Source organism: Microtus ochrogaster, unplaced genomic scaffold (genome assembly GCF_000317375.1).
Source record: "Microtus ochrogaster isolate Prairie Vole_2 unplaced genomic scaffold, MicOch1.0 UNK1, whole genome shotgun sequence".
NCBI classification, from domain to species: Eukaryota; Metazoa; Chordata; class Mammalia; order Rodentia; family Cricetidae; genus Microtus; species Microtus ochrogaster.
Window position 1 is genome coordinate 5,085,908 of NW_004949099.1, and position 21,040 is coordinate 5,106,947.

At 51.3% G+C, this 21,040-nt stretch overlaps 1 protein-coding gene across 1 annotated transcript; it reads left to right on the forward strand.

Moving 5' to 3' along the window:
* The first annotated feature begins 2,017 nt into the window (after positions 1–2,017).
* Hdac11 (histone deacetylase 11) lies at positions 2,018–19,483 on the forward strand. The gene is made up of 10 exons (XM_005364881.2): positions 2,018–2,107; positions 2,644–2,792; positions 4,350–4,450; positions 9,559–9,675; positions 10,256–10,298; positions 12,958–13,034; positions 13,945–14,007; positions 14,554–14,650; positions 16,979–17,157; positions 17,850–19,483. Coding segments are annotated over exons 1-10 (1,044 nt in total). The 5' UTR covers positions 2,018–2,105; the 3' UTR covers positions 18,066–19,483.
* Positions 19,484–21,040: the final 1,557 nt, after the last annotated feature.

The window sequence follows — 21,040 nt, forward strand, 5'->3', positions numbered from 1 at the left end:
AAAAATAAAAGGTTTGGTCCTTTATTCTCCATGGGTTTGGCCGGGCCTCTCGCCCTGTCTACTGTGTGCACAGATGTGACCCTGCTGCTGGCTATTAACAGATGTGCTAGAATGCTGTGACAGAGTCTCCCTAAATTCAACTACTCAGATCACACAGCTGGTTCTCACACCTGTGACAATTCTGACGGGTGGTCCAGCCTGCCATGAGAGCCTGAAAGGATCCTCACACTAGTGCTCCTCAGACTGCCTCCCTCTTCCTCAGGCACGAGAACAAATCTGAGGACATATCTTAGACAGACTAACTCCTCTCTTGAGCCTCAGCTCCTAGATGCTCTGACCCTCATTTTCCTGACCCAAGGCTCAGCTGTACCGCTTTGCTAAACCCCAGAGCAAGCCAGTACTCTGAGATGAGACCAGCTTCTATGGCAGTATAATGTGTGGTTTTTATTGTTGTTTGGTTTTGTCACTAAATTTTACACACTTATCTGCACCCTGATATTTTATACGAGTGAAACTGAAGCCAGTTTCACTCGTATAAAATGAGGACAGTTTGCCTTCCAGGGTTGTTTGGAGTTCAATATGCATGAGGCTTTTGGGACTGACCTGGCCCACGACAGGCATTCAGTAAGAGCTGATGTTATCTTTCAAGTCTCTCAGCTCCCCCAGAAGGTGGACTGTCCAGATCATCCCCTGCATCTCTAGATGTAGCAGTGAAGTCCAGAGAGCTGATTTAACCTTCCTAGGCCAGGATGCTGGCAAAAGACCTGTCTCGGTTGAATACAGGCTGGAGCCTCATGATAGATAACAAAGAGATAAAGAAGACTCCCTTCCTAGTTTGTAATAAACACCGTACCCTCTTCCTGAACAGGTCTAAAGCAATTTTGAGTTATAACTTCATTGCCTTATCTACTAAGATCAAGGTTCTTTAACTCCTAGCACACAGGCTCCGTCACATGATGTGGAAACTCCCTCAAACTTCTAAGAACAAGAAATTGCCTTTGTCCCCTAAACTGAAGGCACTGTCTCCTCGGGCTCCACCCTAACACCGCTGGCTCGTGTGGTGACTCTGGAACAACCTCACACTCCCAAGGGCATTTTCACAGTCTGTGCGGTATTTTCTGAGCACTAACAACAGGCACACCGAAAGTGCTCCTCACAACTGTCCATGATAGAACTCCGCTGGCAAATACACGCTGTGGGTGCTCGGGCCAGAGCACCTGACTTCAATCCCTGGCACCCACCCAAAGGCGAAGGGAGAAAATGGTCTGCACAGCTCTGTTTTCTGATCTACGCATACACACTGGCACGCTGCCCCCACCCCCTAAAAAAAACAACAAAATGTGGTTGGTTCCCTTTATGTGACCCTGGAGCCCCTGGACTCCCAGCTGCCGTTCTAGCTCCTGGCAGTCCTCTGGTCAGCTGCCTCTGTTTGGTTGATGGAGACAGCTGGGCCAACAGAGGCCCATTGTCTTTTCTTCTGGGCGCTATTGTTGGGGCTTCCTCCCAGGTTCCAGCCACACGGACACCCCCAACTGTCGGCAAACTTCCAGGGTAAGGATATAGGAGGAACTGAGACAGGAGAAATGAAATGTTCAAATATACAGAACTGTACCCTAAAGACGGGATCACCAGGCCTGTTCTACAGATAGGGAAACTGAGGTTCAAGGAACGTTATGACAAGTGGGGAGTGATTATACCAAGGTGAAAACGCCACAGATGGTACAGGAGTGGACGGCTGCACCACAGGAGGAAACATGTATCGGGGATGGCAGGCCCAGAACATACCCTCCACCTCCACACTGAGGCCAGAGGAGCGAAAGACGCAAAAATACTCGTGCTCACACCGCCTAAACTAACGTGGGCTTATTTCTACCCTGGGAATGCGGGCGGAGCTGCGCATGACCACACCCCCTAGGCGGGACCCCATTGGATGCCTCTCCTTTGCCGGCGCTGGTCTGGTTGTCTGTGACGCAGCTGCAGGCCAGAGCTCCACCCCCAAGTTCCCAGTGCTACGGAGGCGTGTTCTGCGCCGGGCCCGCCCATTGCACCCCTCCTACCCCTCCCCGTGCGGAGTGGCGGCCGGAGCAGGCAGGGCCGGCTGCGGGATGTGAGTGTGCGGGGTCGCGCATGGGGCCAAGCCCGGGTGTTGGGGGTCCCCGTGGGTGCGGAGGAACGGGTGGGGCAGAATGGGAGACAGGGAGGGCGAATGGTGGGTCTCACCTCCCCAGGGCATCGCTGTGGGCTGCAGGTCTGCAACGAGGACACAGCCTCCTGCAATCGCAATCTACGCCCTCTCCCCCGCAGCACATTTTGTTCCCAGCTTCGCAGATGCGTGAGCTGACTCTTGAGACAGCCACATTCCACCACCCTCATCCCGCCTTCCCCGGTGCAGGCCTTGGGCCTTGGCGCCTGCACTGCTGAATACACCTGGCACTGGCATGTGACCTTGGGCACACCTGGTCCCCAGAGCTGCTGTGAGGACTGTGTTGGTGGCCGGTTTAGGCAAAGCCAGTCAGGGTTCAGGGAAGAGCTGTTTTCATACTTGTTGGTGTTGTGACCTCCTGGCGTGAATGGGGAAGGGAAGACTGCTTTCCGCAAGGAGGCCGCCCTCCATATCTGCATCTGTCTCTCTGCACACTGAAGGCCGCACGCAACACAGCTGTACCAGCATGTACCAGAGAAACGCTGGCCCATCGTGTACTCGCCACGTTACAACATCACTTTCATGGGCCTGGAGAAGCTGCACCCCTTTGATGCTGGAAAATGGGGCAAGGTGATCAACTTCCTGAAAGGTAAGAAAGTCCCCTCCTGCCCCTCCTAGACTTGCATCTGTCCCTCCACCTCCCTATCCTTACCACCCCTCAGACTTGCATCCTCCATTTCTTCTCCCCAGCCTCATCCTTATCTGAATTCAGCCCCAAACTGCCTTCTGCCCTGCTGTTAAAGGGCCTTTGCAGGCAGGCTGCTAAGCACAAATGGACCATGTCTCATAGTCTCTCCAGTTAGATCTAGTCATCTCCCTTCCTAAAAATCTAGAGCAGGTCCCCACCTCTGCATCGTGCAGAAAATAGTACCAAATTAGACATTAATAACACAGCCATCCTGTTGGATTTGTTTTTGTCCCTCTGGTGGCCTTCTATCTATGGCAAGTGGTACAGCTTTCCCCTCCGCAGTAGGTACCAGCCTGAGCATCCAAAGGGAAACAGAGTAGAGAGCACGCAGATGATGTGTGGTGTTGGCGTGAGCCTGGGGCGCTAGCTTGCGCATCTGTTGCCTGCACAAGTGGTTTCCTGCTGGTACACACTCTGCAGGTTGGACTCGTACCTCAAAAGAAGGGTCCCTCATCTCCCTCAACTGGGAGCGAGCAACCAGGCTCTTTTGCTCCTGTTCCCCTGAAGATGAGGGAAGATGGGAGGCAGGACCACAGGGCAAGCTCTTTAGAGGCCCTGACAAGAAGGGAGCTGAGTCTAGAGGTGTCAAAGGTCATGGAATGCTGTGGAAGGTGTGTGTAGAAGTGAATGGGACAGGTTGATTCACTGAAAATAGATCCTAGATTCTGATTTCTCTAGAACCCAGAACATCACGACCCAGTACTCTGGGGCTGTGCTTTCTCTTAGCCTCAGTTTCTTTTGCAAAATGAGCTGAGTTTTTGGTAAGCATGTTCGGCAGATACTAGACATCTTCAAGCCTCTCAGACATTCTGATGTCCCCTGTACCAGCTACTCCTGTGTTTTTTGCATATTTTTCAATGACCGAATCTTGGGTTTGTTTTTTTTTTAACTTAAATTTATTTTAAAAGGAATCTTGTGTCATCAATGTGGGAAAAGGCAGTTTCACTTGCCATAAATAGAAGGTTCCAGAAGAAAGGCAGTGCTCTGAAAGCAGCAGTTGTTTGACTCTGGCTTGTTCTGCCTGTGAACCACTGCTGTCCTTTAGTAAGCAAGGATCCCCCTTGAGCAAGGCCCAGACAGAGGCTGAGGAGAGGCATGATGTTCTAAGCCACCTGTTGAGGGAGAGTTGCTAAGAGCCTTTTCTCCCTTGAGAGCATTCCGGTTCCTTGTGCCACCTGCTTCTGGAAGTCATCCAGTTGTACCTAAGTTCACCTGGTGACTGTCAGCAACACAGAAAATATGGAGACTGTTGTGTGTTCCAAGCTCAACACCTAGAGGCAGAGGACCTAGTCACTGGCCACACTGGCCTAGGGAGGCAGCCATTCTCAGAATACCCACAAGTTGATTGTGTGCTGAGGGACTGCCAGAGGCTAGCGTGCAGCCTGAGGAGGACCTGGGGGCAACACCTAGCCCTGAGAGTCAGCAGAAAGGGAGCAGGGGCTTGCTCTGTGGTTCCAGAAGAGAAGCTGCTGTCGGACGGCATGCTGGTGGAGGCGCGGGAGGCCTCGGAGGAGGACCTGCTGGTGGTGCATACGAGGCGCTATCTCAACGAGCTGAAGGTACAGTACAGGGATTTATGGGCTTTGGCCAGGCGCAGTGACTGGAGGAGGGGCAGCTTGGCCTTAGGGGAACCTACTCCTGCCCCTAGCCCAGGGAGACATGGGAGTCTCTAGTTCCTAAGATACAGAGGGACTATAGGAAGGTGTATCTGTGGGTAGTTAGCTCCCCATCTTCAGGGTGTGTGAAAACAGGGAAGTGCAGACAGAACCCCTCAGAGGATTTGGGCATGTCAGTGACTTTCAGCCTGTGCCCTGGACAGGCCTCAGAGGCCCTTTCTGGGATCACTTTAGTGGGAGGAGGACACCAGCCCTTGTCCTGTCCACTGAGGCCACTTTACTCTGGCCTGTTTTTGGAGTGGGCTGAGATGCTAGTCTAAGAACTTCTTGTAAATGTAAACTCTTGGACTAACAATGGGTGTGAAACTCCACAGGGTCCAGCAGGGGATAAAGACCTGGGTGGGGGGAAGGTGGAGGTATCTGGGGTGAATTGTAGATCTTTCCCTCCCACGTGGGCCATGTGGTTGGTTGCCACACAGTGGGACCCAGCATGACTGCAGTGCCCGCTTTTCCAAGAGAAGCCACATGCTGATTATTAAATGATATTCTCAGATTTCTTTCTTTTTTTCTATTTTTTTTTTTTTTTGCTTTGGGGTTTGGGGGTATGGGTGGTTTTTTATTTTTTATGGTTGTTGGGATTGAACAACATGTTAGGCAAGCACCCTATCACTGAGCCATACTCCCAGCCGCCTACTCTGATTCCAAATGTGCTAACTGTAAGGTTCTTAAATTCCACATGCAGGCCACATTGGACTACCACTGTCTGCGCATGGCTTCTTGGTACAGGAGGTCACTGCAAGCTCCTGTTGGGAGCTGGGTCTTTAGTACATATTTATGTGGCAGGTTGGCATGGGATCCTGTGTCAGAATCCATGGCTGCCAGCCCTCCCTGGCTGGGGCTGCATCAGGGTGCCATTGATTCTCTGCTTCAGAGTGTGGGAGCCTTTCCCCCCAGGCTTCCTGTCAGAGTCATCTTGAACTCAGGATTCCACAGAGGGCAGAAGTCAACAGGCCCCTTCACTCTGTCTGGAAAGACCTTGGCTCAGAAGTGGGCTGTAAGCGTTGGGAGGAGCTTGTAGGCATCTGTTCAGAACTCTTACCCATCCAACCATGGCCTGAGCTGTGAGAATTCTAGATGGGCCATGGCAGTGTGAGCTCACGAAAGATTGCCAGGAAGAGGCTGCACCCAGGCTCCCAGGAGAGAGGTATGAGGCGTTGGCCGGAAGCCCAGTGCCTGACTGCCCTGGTTTCCTGGGGCCCAGACATGCGTGGTTAGTGCACAGCCCAGGAGCCTGGCCAGGAGTGAAGACAGAGAGGGGAAGGCAGGGGTAGATGCTCTGAGTTTGGACAGGAAAAGACCAAGCATGGGGCCGGGATCAGGCTTGGGCTGGTGTGTGTGTGGGGGGGGGGAGTTACCAGGATCCCACCAGTTTATAAAACCTTCCGGGAAACTTACAAGGCAGGCTGCCTGTCTAGTTTTGGTCCCAAAATCTGGAAGCAGTGTAGTCTGTGAGTCCAAAACAGAAAGTGAGACCAGAAAGGAGGACTTAGCTATATCAGCGTAACATAGGGGTTCACCAAAATGATGAAGAGGTAACAACATTGGGCTCAGAGCTCCCTGGTAGCCAGAACAAAGGGAGAAACATAACTTTTATAATATAGCAGGTCTTGTGTGGCCTGGCTAGCCAGCCCAAGGCTACATTGGGTCTGGCTAGCTAAGGAGGAAGCATGGATTTTATCCTGAGTACTATGAACAGGTTTGCAGCTGGCGAGTGATGGGTGAGGTGCTGTTGACACTCAGGTGTGTCCCCTTATCTAGTGCCGCAGCTCTCTCACCCCATGCCTGCATCGTCTGTCCTTTTCCTCTGCTATAGACATCCCAAGCGGTGTCCGGCAGGTCCCTTCAGGGTTCTCATAGTTGTTCTTGGGTCTGTCTGTGGGTGCTGTATACCCTTCTCCCCTGCTTCATCTACTCTGTGCACACACCTGCCCTAGTCTTCATCCCTGGTCCTGGGCTGTGTAGCCTTCCATCCCAATGAGCGGGGCCCCCAAAGAGGAAGATAACATTGGTGCAGGAGCACCAACTGTGTGTGCACCCCAGGGATGGACCCATGACGGGTGGCATCTTGTCAGCATAAGCACTGTTCCCTTCCTTGCTGTGAGTTCTAGGGCTATGCCCTGGGAGCAGGTCAGAGCTGAAAGATCTTGATGTCTGATGAGCCCCATCATCATGTTCATAACCAGCATGCACTGTTCTGGGTCCTGCAGGGAAGGGATGGAAGCAGAGACCAAGTGCCTCTCCAATGGAGAGCAGAGAAGAAACATAACTAGATGAACAGGCGCCAAGTGCTCACGGAAAGGGGGACAGTGAGGTAGGGTGTGGAGGACAGTGAGGCCAGCAGGCCTGGAGTGAGGAAAGGTAGTCTAAGTAGGAGCCACAAGCCCAAAGGCACTGTGGGAGGGAGGGAGGGAGGGAGGGAGGCAAACCTCAGGGAGAGGCTATGGGGGATGAGAACCTGGGACTTTGACTTTGTTGGTTCTTCCCCTAAGACGCCCATCTCTCCTTTTCTTAAATAAAAATGTGGTTAGTTACATATGACACAATCCACCATCTTAAAGCAGCATTTCCATCATCCACCATGTGATGTCATGATCACCCTGAAAGAAAACCCTGAACCTACAGAGCACTTGGTCCTCCCTGCCCTCTGCCCGGTCACCGCCCCTCTCTAGCGTGCCTCCACAGACTCTCATACTTTGTACCCGACTTTGTACAGATGGAATCAAGCAGTGTGTGAGCTTTGGTGTCCGGCTTGCCTCACTGCACCTCACTCTGGGCAGGTGCCATGCATTCTCCTTCCCAGTGTGGCTGGGATTCAGAGCTTAAGAATGCAAGGCAAGCGCCTTGTCGCCAAGCCATGCCCCACGCTCCACATCCCTCTACTCTACCACGTGGTGTATCATCTATTAGTTTATATACATGTGAGTTATTTCTCCATTTTGGCGATCATCGGTAGTGTTGCTGTGGATACGCCCATACATATTTGTTTGGATACCCAGTTTCAGTTATTTGGGGTACACATCCTCCATTTCTGTTCCACGAAAAGGTCGAGCATAGTTATGAGTTTTGAGTGAATGAGTTTATGGCAAGCAAAAGCAAAATAACAAATAGCAGAAGCAACGAGAGAGAGAGAGAGAGAGAGAGAGAGAGAGAGAGAGAGAGAGAGGAGAGAGAGATCAAGAAGACATCAAACCAGCCTATTTTGATGCACAAAGCATTGAATTTGCTTATTTGGCAGTGCAAGAAAAGTAACAGAGCCCAGAGGTCCCTGTGAGTTTAGGGTTTTTTTCCCTTGTAGTTATTTAATTTTATTTTCTCCATAGTGAAGAGCAAACCTAGGCAAGCACTTAATTATTAAGCCATTCCATCAATCTCCCCCCTTTAAAAAATAATTTAAAAAACCTTTAATTTTGAGACAAGGTTGGTCTGAGCTCATGGTCTTCGAGCTTGGCCTCCTGAGCAGCAGGATTTACGGGCATGGGCCCTGAGGCCCAGCAGTTTTGATTTAGATTGGATTGATGGTACCCCTCTGAAGGGGATAGACACAGATGTTATGTAGCCTTGGATAGTGACACACATGTGCTGGTGGCGGTCTGCAGATCTGGTACAACCTCTGAGCAGCAAGGAGAAGACAGGCCTCTGCAGCAGGGCTCCACAGTTACACCCTCATTCCAGACCCTGCTCTGCAGACAAGGAGGCAGGCACAGAGGCATACAGCTGAGGCAGAGCCCAGATTGACTTGAAAGTCCTGTCCTCATCCTGCGTCCAACCCAACCATCCCTAAGCCCTTGCCCTGACCAAGTTAGTCACAAGGCATTCTGGGTGGGTTCTGCCTGAACAATCTGGCTGTCCTCTGGCTATCCTGCTGCACATCCCAGGTAATCGTATCTGTCCCATGCTGTCCCCTCCACACCAGTGCCTTTCTCAGTTGCCCTGTCTTCTGCTGCTCACCCTGCCCTGTGTCAATGCCACTGTGAGACCCTATATCCACTCACCCCCACTGTAACTACCATCTCCCTGGCCCACAGCCCACTCTGCCAAGCCCTTTCTCCCTCTTCTTCCAGAGCCACACGATGTCCCACTCCAATGTTTTATTTGGTCACCAACAGTTTGTTTTCCGGAGCAGTCCTGCCTGATAAAGCTATCATGATTGGCACATCCGAGATCTGCTCCATCCCACCACTGGCCACGGTGGCTGGCCAGCATTTGAAATACGCCTGAAGTAACTGAGGCATGAGATTCTAATTAAACATATATTTTTGTTTTGTCCTTTGAGTCAGGGTCTTGTGTAGGCAAGGTTGGCCCTGTACTCCTTATTCTTCTGCCTCTACATCCCAGCCCGGGATGGTGGCCATGCACTACCATACCACCTTTAGCTCAATTGACTCATAAATACAGGAAAGAATATATATATGTATATATTTGGGTCCTTTGCTCTCAGCCCCAACCATCCATTCTCTAGAAAATTAGAGAATACTCTAAAAAGAATATTGCATCCGTCGTAACATACAAATTTCTTGTCTTACTCCCTAAACCGTGGTATAAACTTCTTTCAGAGTGGTAATACAACCTGTATCATAGGCAATCTAGGTATGATGGATCATTGCACCAGCTGGCTTGTTAGCCATGGCTATAAGTGCCCCAGCACAAGACAAGACTTCAAGCCCACCTGCGTGACTTACAGGTCCTAAGTACTTGGGAAGTGCTTGTTGGCACTTGGCACCAGAGCCACTGTCCGGGTAGTTGCTGGGCAGTGGGGAGCTGAGAAGCCACATGGAGGCTAAACCTTAGAGCAACTTGCAGTTCTTTTTATGGACACAAGAGGGCAGAAGAGTGCCTCAGAACATGGACATCGACTTCATTGTGCTTAGATCAAAGCTGGGAGTACCAAGGTGGCTCACAGCTATCGCTCCCCAACAAAGATAGTATGCAGAGCAGGGAGCTGCCATGCCCAGGTCTGGCACCAAGTTTGACTTCCATGTCTCTTTCCCCAGTGGTCCTTCGTGGTGGCTACCATCACCGAGATACCCCCGGTTATCTTTCTCCCCAACTTCCTTGTGCAGAGGAAGGTGCTGAGACCCCTGCGGACCCAAACTGGAGGCACCATCATGGTAGGCTGGGTGGGGGGTGCAGCTGCTGGCCCCCACCCCACTTTGCCCTGTAGTGTCCTTCCCCACCTAATAACAATTTGAGTTGCTGTGTGTGTAACCCAGCAGAAGTATATTCTACAGTAGCACTAGTCACAGACTGGAAAGCTGGTCGAGGGACACTGTGCGTCTCAGTCAATGAGGTCTGTCCCAACCATGGCCGTTGCTCTGACACTGCCACATTTTGTATCAACACTCACCATGAACGCCTGCAGGATTCAGCCACCTGCCTATGATATTTCCACAAGCAAACCATTTCTTTTTCACTCAAAAGCCACAGGGAAATCCTCAGTTCACCTCACTTGAATTTCTGATGTTTTCTTTGTAAAACCAGGAGGGCCACCCCAAACCTTTCTTCATGCTGGCGTTCTGGCTCTTTTCCCCTGTTGGCCAGATACAATTTGCGGCTGGTCTTCTGAGGGATGGGGAGGGTGTCGCCTGGTCCCTCCCGTGACCTAGTCTTGTCCCAGAGCTGTACTGAAGAAGAGAATGCATGCTTGCCTCAGGGTGAGGCCTGAACTCCTACCCTCTGCTTTCTCCAAAGGCGGGGAAGCTGGCTGTGGAACGAGGCTGGGCCATCAATGTTGGTGAGTAGTGGGGCTTCAGAATGGCTAGCCTGGTGAAGCTGGAAAGGGTGTGGGGATAGAGGGACAGGAAAGCCTCCAGAGCCAGTCAGTAGCCTGGAAGTGAGTATTCAGCCTTTTGGTTCCTGTGAAGCCCCGGCCAGTTTCTATCTGCTGAGAAATATTTGTTCTGAGAATGCCCCTGCCTAATACGTACTGATTTCCTACCCAGAGAGCCTGTGCCATCCCTTTGAGAGGTCCTGGGCAGGTCCCCTGAGCATGTCTGTGTGGAATTAGTTGCCTCCATGTTAGTCTCCTGAAAGACCCAGTCCTTCTGAGGTCTAGGCCAGTGGCTAGGGCTTACTCATGTGAATGGATAGGCCAGGCTTGGTGCCACCCCAAGGGCCCTAAGAGCTAGTGCTCTTCAGCTCCGTGGGCTCTTTGTGGGCCTTGCACGTCTGTCTTCACAGTCCTTGACAGCTGAAGAACCTTTTCCTTGGCAGCCTTTACTTTGCTGTGGTATCGTTATCTTGTAAGGAATTGAACATAGTGAGAAGGTGCTGGCTTGGGCACGGTCTATAGTGGACGCTGGGCCCTTTTTGTGAATTCTGCATGGTGGGGGGAGCGTGTTTTTTCTTGCTTACATTATCAGGTGTTCAACATTAGACCTGGCATAGCCGTGGTGTTACGATATCCAGTCACACAAACACTTGGGTGATTCATACCCTGTGTGCCTTTAGCATGGTTCCCAGTTCTTGAAGGGCCACTTCTACAGTGGAAAGTAGGGCCTGGTCAAAGTTGAGCATCTGAGTCCTGATCAAGCATGGCTATCACGGATGGTGCTGCCATTTCTGGTTGTGTTCTCCGGAAAACTTGTTGATCTTCTCTGTGCCTGAGCAGCTCATGTAAGAGGTACTGGTGAGATGGAGCTCTCTTCTGGGCTATAGAGAGGCTTGGGTAAGCCCGTGCCATTAGGAGTCCAAGGGGTAAAGCAAGCCCTTTGTCTGCATGGCCCCACTTCCACTGTAGGGGTGGGGTAGTTTTGGATCCCCATTTTAGAAGGTTCCTATAATCCTGGGTCTCCAGGAATACAGGGGGCAGTAGCAGCTTAATAGCCATTCTAGCAGAAAACTTACAACAGCCTCTCTTTGGTCCAAATCAAAAAGGGCTCCCAGACTGTGTCTCAGGGTTGGGAATGGCAGGGACAGCTGTGGTCAGCAGAAGGTATTCTTCCCCGTCTTTTCTGTCTACCACTAGGAGAATCTGGGTCCAAGGTAAGCCTGCTAGAGCTGCCCCTTCCTGGCATGGGAGCTCAAGGGCAGTGGGAGGGGCCCTTTCTGTGGGGTGAGGTGGCTGTTGTGTTGCAGCTCTGGCGGGAAAGATATCCTGACCTGTTGGGAAGTCAGGCTATACTGACATTGGGGTGCAGTGGGGGATGATCTCCCTGCAGGATGTAGCAATCCTGCTCCCTCTCCTAGAAAGAGCAGCTGAGCTCTGTTGGGACCCCCTAAGGGAACGTCTTAGCCGAGCTATCCATTTCATCTACTCCAGTTCAAGATTTTCCTTCTTCTGCTTCTCTCTACTAAAGGGAAAACCCCTGTGAAAATGTAGAAATCTCAGATCAAGAGAAAAGTTACTTTTCCTGCTCCACTCCCAAGGGAGTTTCCCAGCAGATGTAACTGTTTCTGTTTTTTTTCTACTCTGACTCCCTAAGGGAATGTCTCAGCAAAGGTTCTTCTGCTCCAAGAAGGCGACAGATCTTCACCCAAAACTCTTTTAAGAAAGAGAATTATTTGGGAAGGAGGAGTCCAGGAAAGTAGCTGCTTCGGTCAGGGTGGGAAAGGACAGCCCCCAACTGAACAGGCAGAGGGGCTTCTTACGAGCAGAGTTTTCCCAGGGCTTTTCCCGGATTTTCTACTCAGGGCTTGGTTGCTTCATGTTCAGTTGATCAGGGACAGAGTTGGCTCAGGTTTCTTTCACTGTCCCTTCTTAACCTTTTGACTCTGTTGTCAAGGCTAAGGCAAATTTCCTTCACTGGTTCCTGTTCTAGGACCAAAGTATGTTTCTTTGGTTCTGGTTTCAGAGTCAGGATGTGTTTGTTTCTTTGGTTCTGGGTTTAGGGCTAATGTGTTTCTTTCATTGGCCCTGGGTTCAGAGTCATTGTGTTAGATTTCCTGTTCAAGGATTGGTTGGTTTCATACTCAGGGATTGGTTGGTTTTCCTGCTCAGGGGATTGGTTGGTTTTGTGTTCAGTTCATCAGTGGCAGAGTTGACTCTGGTTTCAGGGCCAAACTGTTTCTTTTTTTCTTTCCTTTTTTTTTTATTTTTTATTTTTTATTTTTTTTTAGCTTTTAGGCTCTAGTTTGGGGGCCAGTGCATATTTGCATATTTCTTTCATTGGCTCTGGTTTCAGAGTCGGGGTGGGTTTCTTAAGTTCTGGGTTCAGGACTAAAGTGTTTCTTTCACTGGCTCTGGCTTCAGAGTCAGGGTGGGTTTCTTCAGCTAGCCCTTTTACCCTGCAGATATGACATGGAGGTGCCTCTTGGCCTGCAGTGGTGACATGCCCTGGTGTTCTGTTCACTTGGCCAACTGGAATTCCAACAGGAAGGGGACGTGGGCATGGTAGGGACTAGAGGGCACTTGGCCCTGGCTCTGACCATTGCCACCATCTACCTTTCTGCAGGTGGCGGCTTCCACCACTGTTCCAGTGACCGTGGAGGAGGCTTCTGTGCCTATGCAGACATTACGTTAGCTATCAAGGTGTGTCTGAACCTGTGGTACCTTGCTTCTAAAGTCCTCCCATAGCTTCCCATAGCTTACCACACACTCCAGGGAAGGGAAGCGGGCTCACAGTGGGGAGGGGCTTCCTCACAGTGGAGAAGGACATCCCTAGCTGCTCAACCTGGCCAGGACTCAAACTGAGTCTGGCACATTCCTGCCACCAGAAACCTGTCTGTGGCAGGAGGGAGCCTCTGTTGGAAGTGGGAGGAGGGACAAGCAGGTTTCTGGACAGGAATAAGGGCATGGCTGCAGGAGGGAGGAAAAAGAGGAGGAAGGGGAGGGGGGTAAGGAGACAAAAGACACTCTGCACAGCTGCTGTTGATTTCATATCCTAACCCCCCCACCTCCCCTCACTGAACCCCTGAGCATTACAAATGAGGAAACTGAGTGAAGGGAGCCGGCCTAAATGGAAGATTCTGTGGAACCTCTCCTCCCTCCCCTCATGTGCTCTCTGCCCAGTGTCATGCTGGGTGCCAAGCTAATGGGGTCTCTGTTCTCACAGGCATGTACATGGGTGTCAGTAGGCCTGGTGTTAGAACAGGGCACAGGAGAACTTGGAAGTGTAGTGAGGGAAAGGTCTCCTCAAGGAGAGAGAGGCATTAGGATTGAGCGTTATAGAATAGAAGTTTGGGGATTTAAATTCCATGACTATGGGGCTCATCTGTCAACCCCCACATTTCCTGGAGAAAATGTATACTGCCTGCCCCCAGATCTTTCCCTGACCAACCCCTGCCTCACAGACACACACACACACACTTCTCCCAGCACCCCAGTGCTCTTGGGAAAGCCATGTCTTGCCCATTGTCCTTCTGGCCCCTCAACCCCTTAGTCCTGAAAGGGCTGGGTCCTCTGGCCTGTCCGGTCTTCACATGTCCTCTCTCCCTGTCAGTTCCTGTTTGAGCGGGTGGAAGGCATCTCCAGGGCCACCATCATTGATCTTGATGCCCACCAGGTGAGTAACTCTGCGGGAGCCCAAGCACTTTACCATGGTGATAGTCCCCCTTCCAGTGTCCCTGGCAGCCTCTTTCTTTCAAATGGCCTCACACTGTGGGATGCCCTCCTTCTGGAATCGGTCCCAAGTGTGTTTCAGCTTGTTTAATCTGCTCTTAGTTTCCCTGTTGGCAGCTCAGTCCAACTAGGGTGGCAGATCCTCCTCAGTGCTCCTGACCTTGACTCCAGGGGGGCTCACTGCTTCCTGACAACCACTTGTACACCAGGCAGGAGACTCCTTAAAACCCTCCATTGCTCTCCCTGACCGTTCTCTGCTCCAAGTAAACCAAGGCACATATACACAGCCCTGTACACTTTGTTCTCCAGTCCCACTTCCACCGAGGGCCAGATCCTGCCCTGTTTCGCAGAGAGGGTGAGAGACAGGGTTCTGCAGGTTCTGAAGGAGGCTACTGGGTCATGTCTGCAGTGTGTGCAGCTCTGCTGTGTGACACTAGATCCCCCCTTCTCGAGAGCCCCTGCCTGAAGTAACAGTTGTGTCTGTCCACAGGGCAATGGCCATGAGCGAGACTTCATGGGTGACCGGCGTGTATACATCATGGACGTTTACAACCGCCACATCTACCCCGGGGACCGCTTTGCTAAAGGTAAGTTCTGCCCCACCTCTGTCTTCAGCGTATGCTTGTATGGTTATGCCACTTCATTTACCTCCAATATTCCCAGGAAGTGGGTGCTCCCACTGTACCCACAAACACATGGAGACCTGAGAGAGTCACTCAACCCCCAAGACCACAGAAATCCATCCAGGAAATACACCCAAAGACTTCACAATAATGATGAGCATAGATGGAGAGAGAGAGAGAGAGAGAGAGAGAGAGAGAGAGAGAGAGAGGGGAGAGGAGAGGAGAGAGAGCGCGCAATAGGAAACATAAAGGTGGCAGAATTACTTTGATTTCTAGACTGCAATAAAACACCATGACAAAAATCAACTTGAGGGACAGTCTATATTTAGCCCATTATGAGGGTCAGGGTAGGAACTCAAGGCAGGAACTGAAGCAGACAGAAGCCATGGAGGAATGCTACTTACTGGCTTGCTCAGTTTCTTTTCTTAAACCCAAGGACCACCTGCCCGGGAGTGTTATCACCCACAAAATACAACACAGCACAATTGACCCCTTGTCAGCTTGACACACAGACACATCACCATTCAGCTATAGCCTTTCCTTTCTCATGTGACCCAGGATAGTATGTTAATAGTAATATCACCTTATCAAAATTCCCAACTTTTAAAAGCTCCAGTCTTTAAAGATTCAAGCACTTTAAAAATTCAGTCTCTTTAAAACATCCAAAATCTCTTTCAAAGTTTCTCTAAAATAGCCAAAATCTTTCCAAGATTTGAGTCCCTCTAACACTTCAAAGTTTCTTGAAAATATCTACAGTCTGATAACTGGGTTCCTAGAAATTCACATGAGTTAAACACTTTTTTATTTTACTCTGAGAGGGAGGAACCAGGGCACAATCACAATCAGACCAGAGCAAAACCAAACTTCAACAGTGGAAGAAGTTCAATGCATCTGGGACTCACTACAACCTCTGGGCTCTGAGGGGCCCAGGCCCCTTCTCCAGCTCCAGCCTCTGCATCCTAGGACCAGGCAATCTCCATTCCACAGCTGCTGCTGACCTTGGTGGTCATGTCATGGCACTAAGATCTTCAGAATTCTGGATTCTACACTGTGACTCCAGTAGCCTCTCCTGGCCTCTCTTCAGGGACCCTTATCCTGCCACATGGTGCCAAGCCTCAGCTTTTCTCCATGGCCCCTTTATGGAGAAAAGATTCAGTACCAATTTTACCCTCCGAGCTCCCACAGAAAAGCATACTGAGCCATTCAGTACTCAGTGGCTTTCCTAGCCCAAAGTTAAAAATCATTACAATCTTCCCAAAGTCTGTCATAGCAATACCCCCATGACCTGGTATCAAAAATGAGGTTAAGAAAATGGGCCGAGTTCAGCTTTCAGCTCCCATATCAGGTGGCTCACAACCACCTATTGTTCCAGCTCCAAGAGATATGAGGCCCTTTTCTGGCCTCTGCAGGCACTGTACTAGTGTTATGCACCTCTATATGCTTGTAATTTAAATATAATAAAATATTTTTAAAAGCAGCAAAAATGGACTCAGTGCATAACCCAAAGGCTCTGAGATCTGATTTGAAATCAGCAACCTGCCCGCTCCACAGGTAATGTACTCTCAGTCAGCCTTCTGTCTCGATGGCAGAATACGTAGCATCATTTTGAAGAGGCCAGCACCATGGGTCAGCAGCACCGGTGGAGTGGAGCTGAATGGTAGCTGGAGAGGAGCAAAGATTTGCCTTGGCCCATAGCTTTAGGTCCTGGTTACGTTGAGATGGCCCTGTTGCTTTGGGCCTGTCATGTTATAGGGCACTGTGCTGCACATGTGATAGTGTAAAGCTCACCTCGTGATGGCTGAAGGCAAAGAGGCACATGAGAAGGCATGGTCCTGATATATTACCCCCAAGTGCATCACTTCCTCCACTTGGTCCAACCTCTTAAAGGTCCACTCACCAGTAGTATCGTAGGCTGTGAACTGGACTTGCAACAGATGGACCTTTGGGGGACATTTAAGATAAAAACATGGCAAGGCCATTTATGCACAGTGCACCACTGGTTCCTGCCTAAGCTGACTCTGGACTACTTGGAGCCTGGTCTTGAACGTGTAGGGTGTGTCTAGCATTGGTAGGGCCTGAGGATAGGTCTGTAGGCCCTCTAGGCTAACTGTCTCGGCTTTAATCACCTGCCCTCCCTCGGGCACACCTTTACCACTCAGCTTTGGTGATGTGAGAAGCCAGACTGAGATGGAGTCAGTCCTGCTACGGGCTTCAACAAGTCCCCACATCTTTCCCATCCTCAGCCTTGTTTTCCCTGCCTTGTACTCAGGGCTGTTTGTGTCTCTTTCCCAGAGGCCATCAGGCGGAAGGTGGAGTTGGACTGGGGCACAGAAGATGAGGAATACCTGGAAAAAGTGGAGAGGAATGTGAGGAGGTCCCTCCAGGAGCATCTGCCTGATGTGGTGGTGTACAACGCAGGCACGGACGTCCTCGAAGGGGACCGCCTTGGGGGGCTGTCCATCAGCCCAGCGGTACGTCCTGACGTTGGATTCACCCATAGCAGAGGTCACGTTCTGACTGTTTTAGTTACCTTATGCTGCTGTGATAGATTACCCTGATAAACATGGACTCACACACGGTTCCTGAGGGAATATGCTTAATCATGGTGGGGAAGGCATAGCAGCAGGAGCACAACAAGGCCAACCGGGCAGTCAGGAAGCAGAGAAACCACATTGCATGTGCACACAGGAAGTAGAGAGAAAGAACAGGAAGTGGGGCCCAGTTATAATGTCAAAGCCTACCTACAGTGCTAGGCATACTTTCTCCAGCAAGCTCTCCAACCAAAGGTCTAGAACCATCCCAGATAGCATCACCAGTTGGGGACCAAGTGTTCAAACCCATGAGCCTGTGAGGGACAGTTCATATTCAAACCACAACACTGACCCTAGGGCCACCTAGGACATGTATCCGTCAGCCCAGAAGTCTTGACTCTGGGGGCCATTTTGGGCATTTGTCTATCTGCCAACCTGTGTGCCCTGGCCATGGTGGGGCAGGGAAGCCATCCTCTGAGGTTTGGCAGCAACAGAAAATACAGGCAGTCTTATGTCTGGAGAAGATGGGCTGAAGCAGCAGCAGTTCAGAGCAGGGCTAGACTTACAATAGTCCTTCTTGTCACCATGGGAACTCGAGCCGGTCTGACCTCACCCTCCCTGTCTTCCCACAGGGCATTGTGAAGCGGGATGAAGTGGTTTTCCGGTTGGTCCGAGCCCACGATATACCCATCCTAATGGTGACCTCGGGTGGGTACCAGAAGCGAACAGCCCGTATTATCGCCGACTCCATCCTCAATTTGCATGACCTGGGGCTCATCGGGCCTGAGTTTCCCTGCGTCTCGGCGCACAGCTCCAACATCCCCCTGCTTCCTTGTGCTGTGCCCTGACGGCTACCCACAGAGCATTACCATACCTGTCCCCCACCCCGTCCACCCGCCCACCCGCCTGTGTTTGTTGCTGTGAAGACAGCTGCCAGTGAGCGTGGAGGGGCAGGAAGAGCAGGAGCCAGCCTTGTTGGCCGCTCCTCCACTCCCCACCAGGTGCCCGAAGGTCTCTGGGCCCTGGGGTGGAAGAGCTGAGTCCCAGGGGGAATCCCACGTGGGATGCAGGCAGGTCATGAAGAGTCAGGGAGGGCAGCTTAGTGCCAGCTTCAGGGAGGGACCCCTAGGATAGGGCAGCCTGCTGTCCAAGTCATCCAGAAGATGGACTTTCCCTGACCTAGTTGGTTCACTCCCTCACTTCAGTATGGAGAGGTCCTGCTGGGTGATAGTGCCCATGGGTCTGAGGAAAGTTTCCATACCCAGCCTCCAGAGGGCGCTGGGTTCTCAGCCAACAGTCAGGCGATCCTGGTAAGGATGTGGAAGTCTAGGGAAGAACATTGGGATTCTCGAGTTTGGGTTCCCTTCAGTAAATCAAGGTCCAGACCTGTATTTTTTCCAAGCCCCTCTATGGTGATAGGGTGGGACACTGAGGATACCTAAGGCCCCTACTTTGGCAGTAATCTCCTCTGTTCAGCATAGAAGCAGATTTGAGGGGGATGCTTAGCTCAGTAGTGACCCTCCAAACTGGAGCTTTTAAGGGGCTGCTGACCAGGATGGAGAGGAGAGGAAGGAGAGGCCCAGTAGGGAGGAGTCATGTGGAGGCTGGTGGCCAAGCTAGCCCTAGGTGGGACTTCCTAGAGAGAGAGCAGCGAAGGTGACATTTAAGTGCAGTGGCTGCATAGACCCCGGGTGACAGTTTCCACTGGCCTCATCCAAAGTGCCAGTTTCCGTCTCTGTCTGTGGCCCCAAGGTCTACTGCCCTCTGGCCATTTTATGTTGAAAGGGACAGCCAGGGCTCTCCATGACCTAGGCAGGAAAGCACCCACCCCTAGCCAGGCCAGTGATTGCCAACTTAACCAAAGGCACAGGGGTAGGAGGATGTGAGCCCACTGGGCTTTCTCCTGCCCTGGATCTGCCCCAGCTACAGGACTCATGCTCATTACCATGTGGGGTATTCCCACAACCACCATGGTGTCCTTCATACTCCTTCTGCTGGAGTGGGGAGGATGCCAAAGCCACCAGTTGTCCAAACCACGGACCTGGACCAGACCCCACAGTACACCCCTCTGCCATGGTCTCTCCACGTCTGACTGGAGGTCTCTCCCAGGACGTTGGGGAGTGGTGACAGCACAGTTTGTCATTGTGGAGTTTCTGTCAGAATGCCATTCAGGCTCCAGGTTGTTTGTGTGTTCTGAGGTAGACAGTCCTGCCTCCTGAGGACCACTGGAAATAAAGATTCAAAATTCACCAATCCAGACACTTAACCAGGGTGGCTGCCCAAGATGGGTTGTTGTTTTATCTCTATCGATGGAGGCCTGTGGATAGCACAAGTCCCATTTTAGCAGATAAGGAAACTGAAGCCCCAGAAGGAGAGTGAGGAGTTTGCCCCAGACCACTTGTCTTTCGAACAACAAGCAGGGTTACAACCCTGTTCTGTCAGCTGTAAAAGCTTGAGGCTCATCCATTACGGGGTGAAGGGCAGAAGTTGCTTACAGAGTGGGTGTGACATCTCTGGCAACAAGATCACTGGGGTTGGGATCTGGGGAAGTGACGGGTGACAGGCAGGCAGATCTGGGCTAGTGGAAGGGGCCCAGCTAGGGAAGTGGGTGGAAGGGTCTTACAGACCTGTGCTGTCCCAAGGTGGGTCTCCTGGCAAGCAGAGAAGACAGAAGAAACGCGACAGCTTGTCAGAGTGACCAGGATGCCCCAGTGACACAGCTGGATGAGAACTGGGATGAAATCCCAAGGGGGCATGAGGGTGTGAGCGCATGGATAAAGGCTGGCACTGACAGAACTACACAGGTGCCAGGCATTGTTTCAGGGTGGCAGGATGTACCATTTTGTACCCATCTCATAGGTACAGGAACACAGGCAGGAAGGGGTTAGCTCCTTGATGAAAGTCCTGAAGTGAAAGAGTGGGGATTTGAACCGAGGTCTCAGCTCAAGTAATCTGCAAGCTATCTCCTCATTTGTATCATGGGGGCCACAGAAAGACTTGTCCAAATGCCTCCTGTAAGACACCATCCTGCTGCACCCAGCAGTGTATACTAGCGGAAGCATCATGCCCATTGGAAGCAAGTGCTCAGATTTGGGGGCCGTATAAATTGCCGTCTGAACATTATCCCAGGGGAGGCCTATGATGCAGTTGGTAGAGAACCTACCTGACCTTCATGACTTCTTGGACTCCACCCCAGCATTGGATAAAATGAGGGTGGTCTTACTCACCTGTAATCCGGATCTTGAGAGGTGGAGGCAGAAGAATCAGAAGTTCCAGATCATCCTTGGTTACAAATCAAGTTTGAAGCCAGCCTGGGTTTCAGGAGAACTTGTCTCTAAGTAAACAGAACATGAAATCATTGGAGCTAGGCCTGCAATCCTAGCACTCAGGAGGCTGAAGTGAGATTATTTGACAGTGCAAGGTAAGCCTAGCCTTCATGGTGAGTTCTTGGCTGTAGATGAGCCTAGTTTAGAGAAATAGAAATAAATAATAAGAAGGAAACAACCCCAGGAGAACATGTAGACTCTTGCAGAGGCTGGCGGGATGCTGTGATCAAAGGCAGAGACTGGTTGGAGGCCCTGGGATCCTGGGGAGAGAGAGCCTAGAAAACCATAAGTCCTTGGCACCCTCGGCTCGCAGAGGCTCAGATGCCACGCCCACACGTGACTCCCTAATACTGGATACTCTCCTGAGGAGTGCCTCCAACCACCCCATTTGTGAGGTGGAATCCTCTGTGCCCACCAGTTGGGCAGACTTTAAAGCTTCACTCATTACCCGAGAAGTCCTGTTGGCCCGTGCCCGGCTGTGGGGGCCTTGGCTCTGG

Excerpts from the sequence above, each read along its gene's own strand:
- Hdac11 (XM_005364881.2), top strand. Across the intron at positions 9,676-10,255 it reads AAACTGGAGGCACCATCATG|GCGGGGAAGCTGGCTGTGGA; the intron begins GTAGGCTGGGTG and ends CTTTCTCCAAAG. Across the intron at positions 13,035-13,944 it reads ACATTACGTTAGCTATCAAG|TTCCTGTTTGAGCGGGTGGA; the intron begins GTGTGTCTGAAC and ends TCTCCCTGTCAG.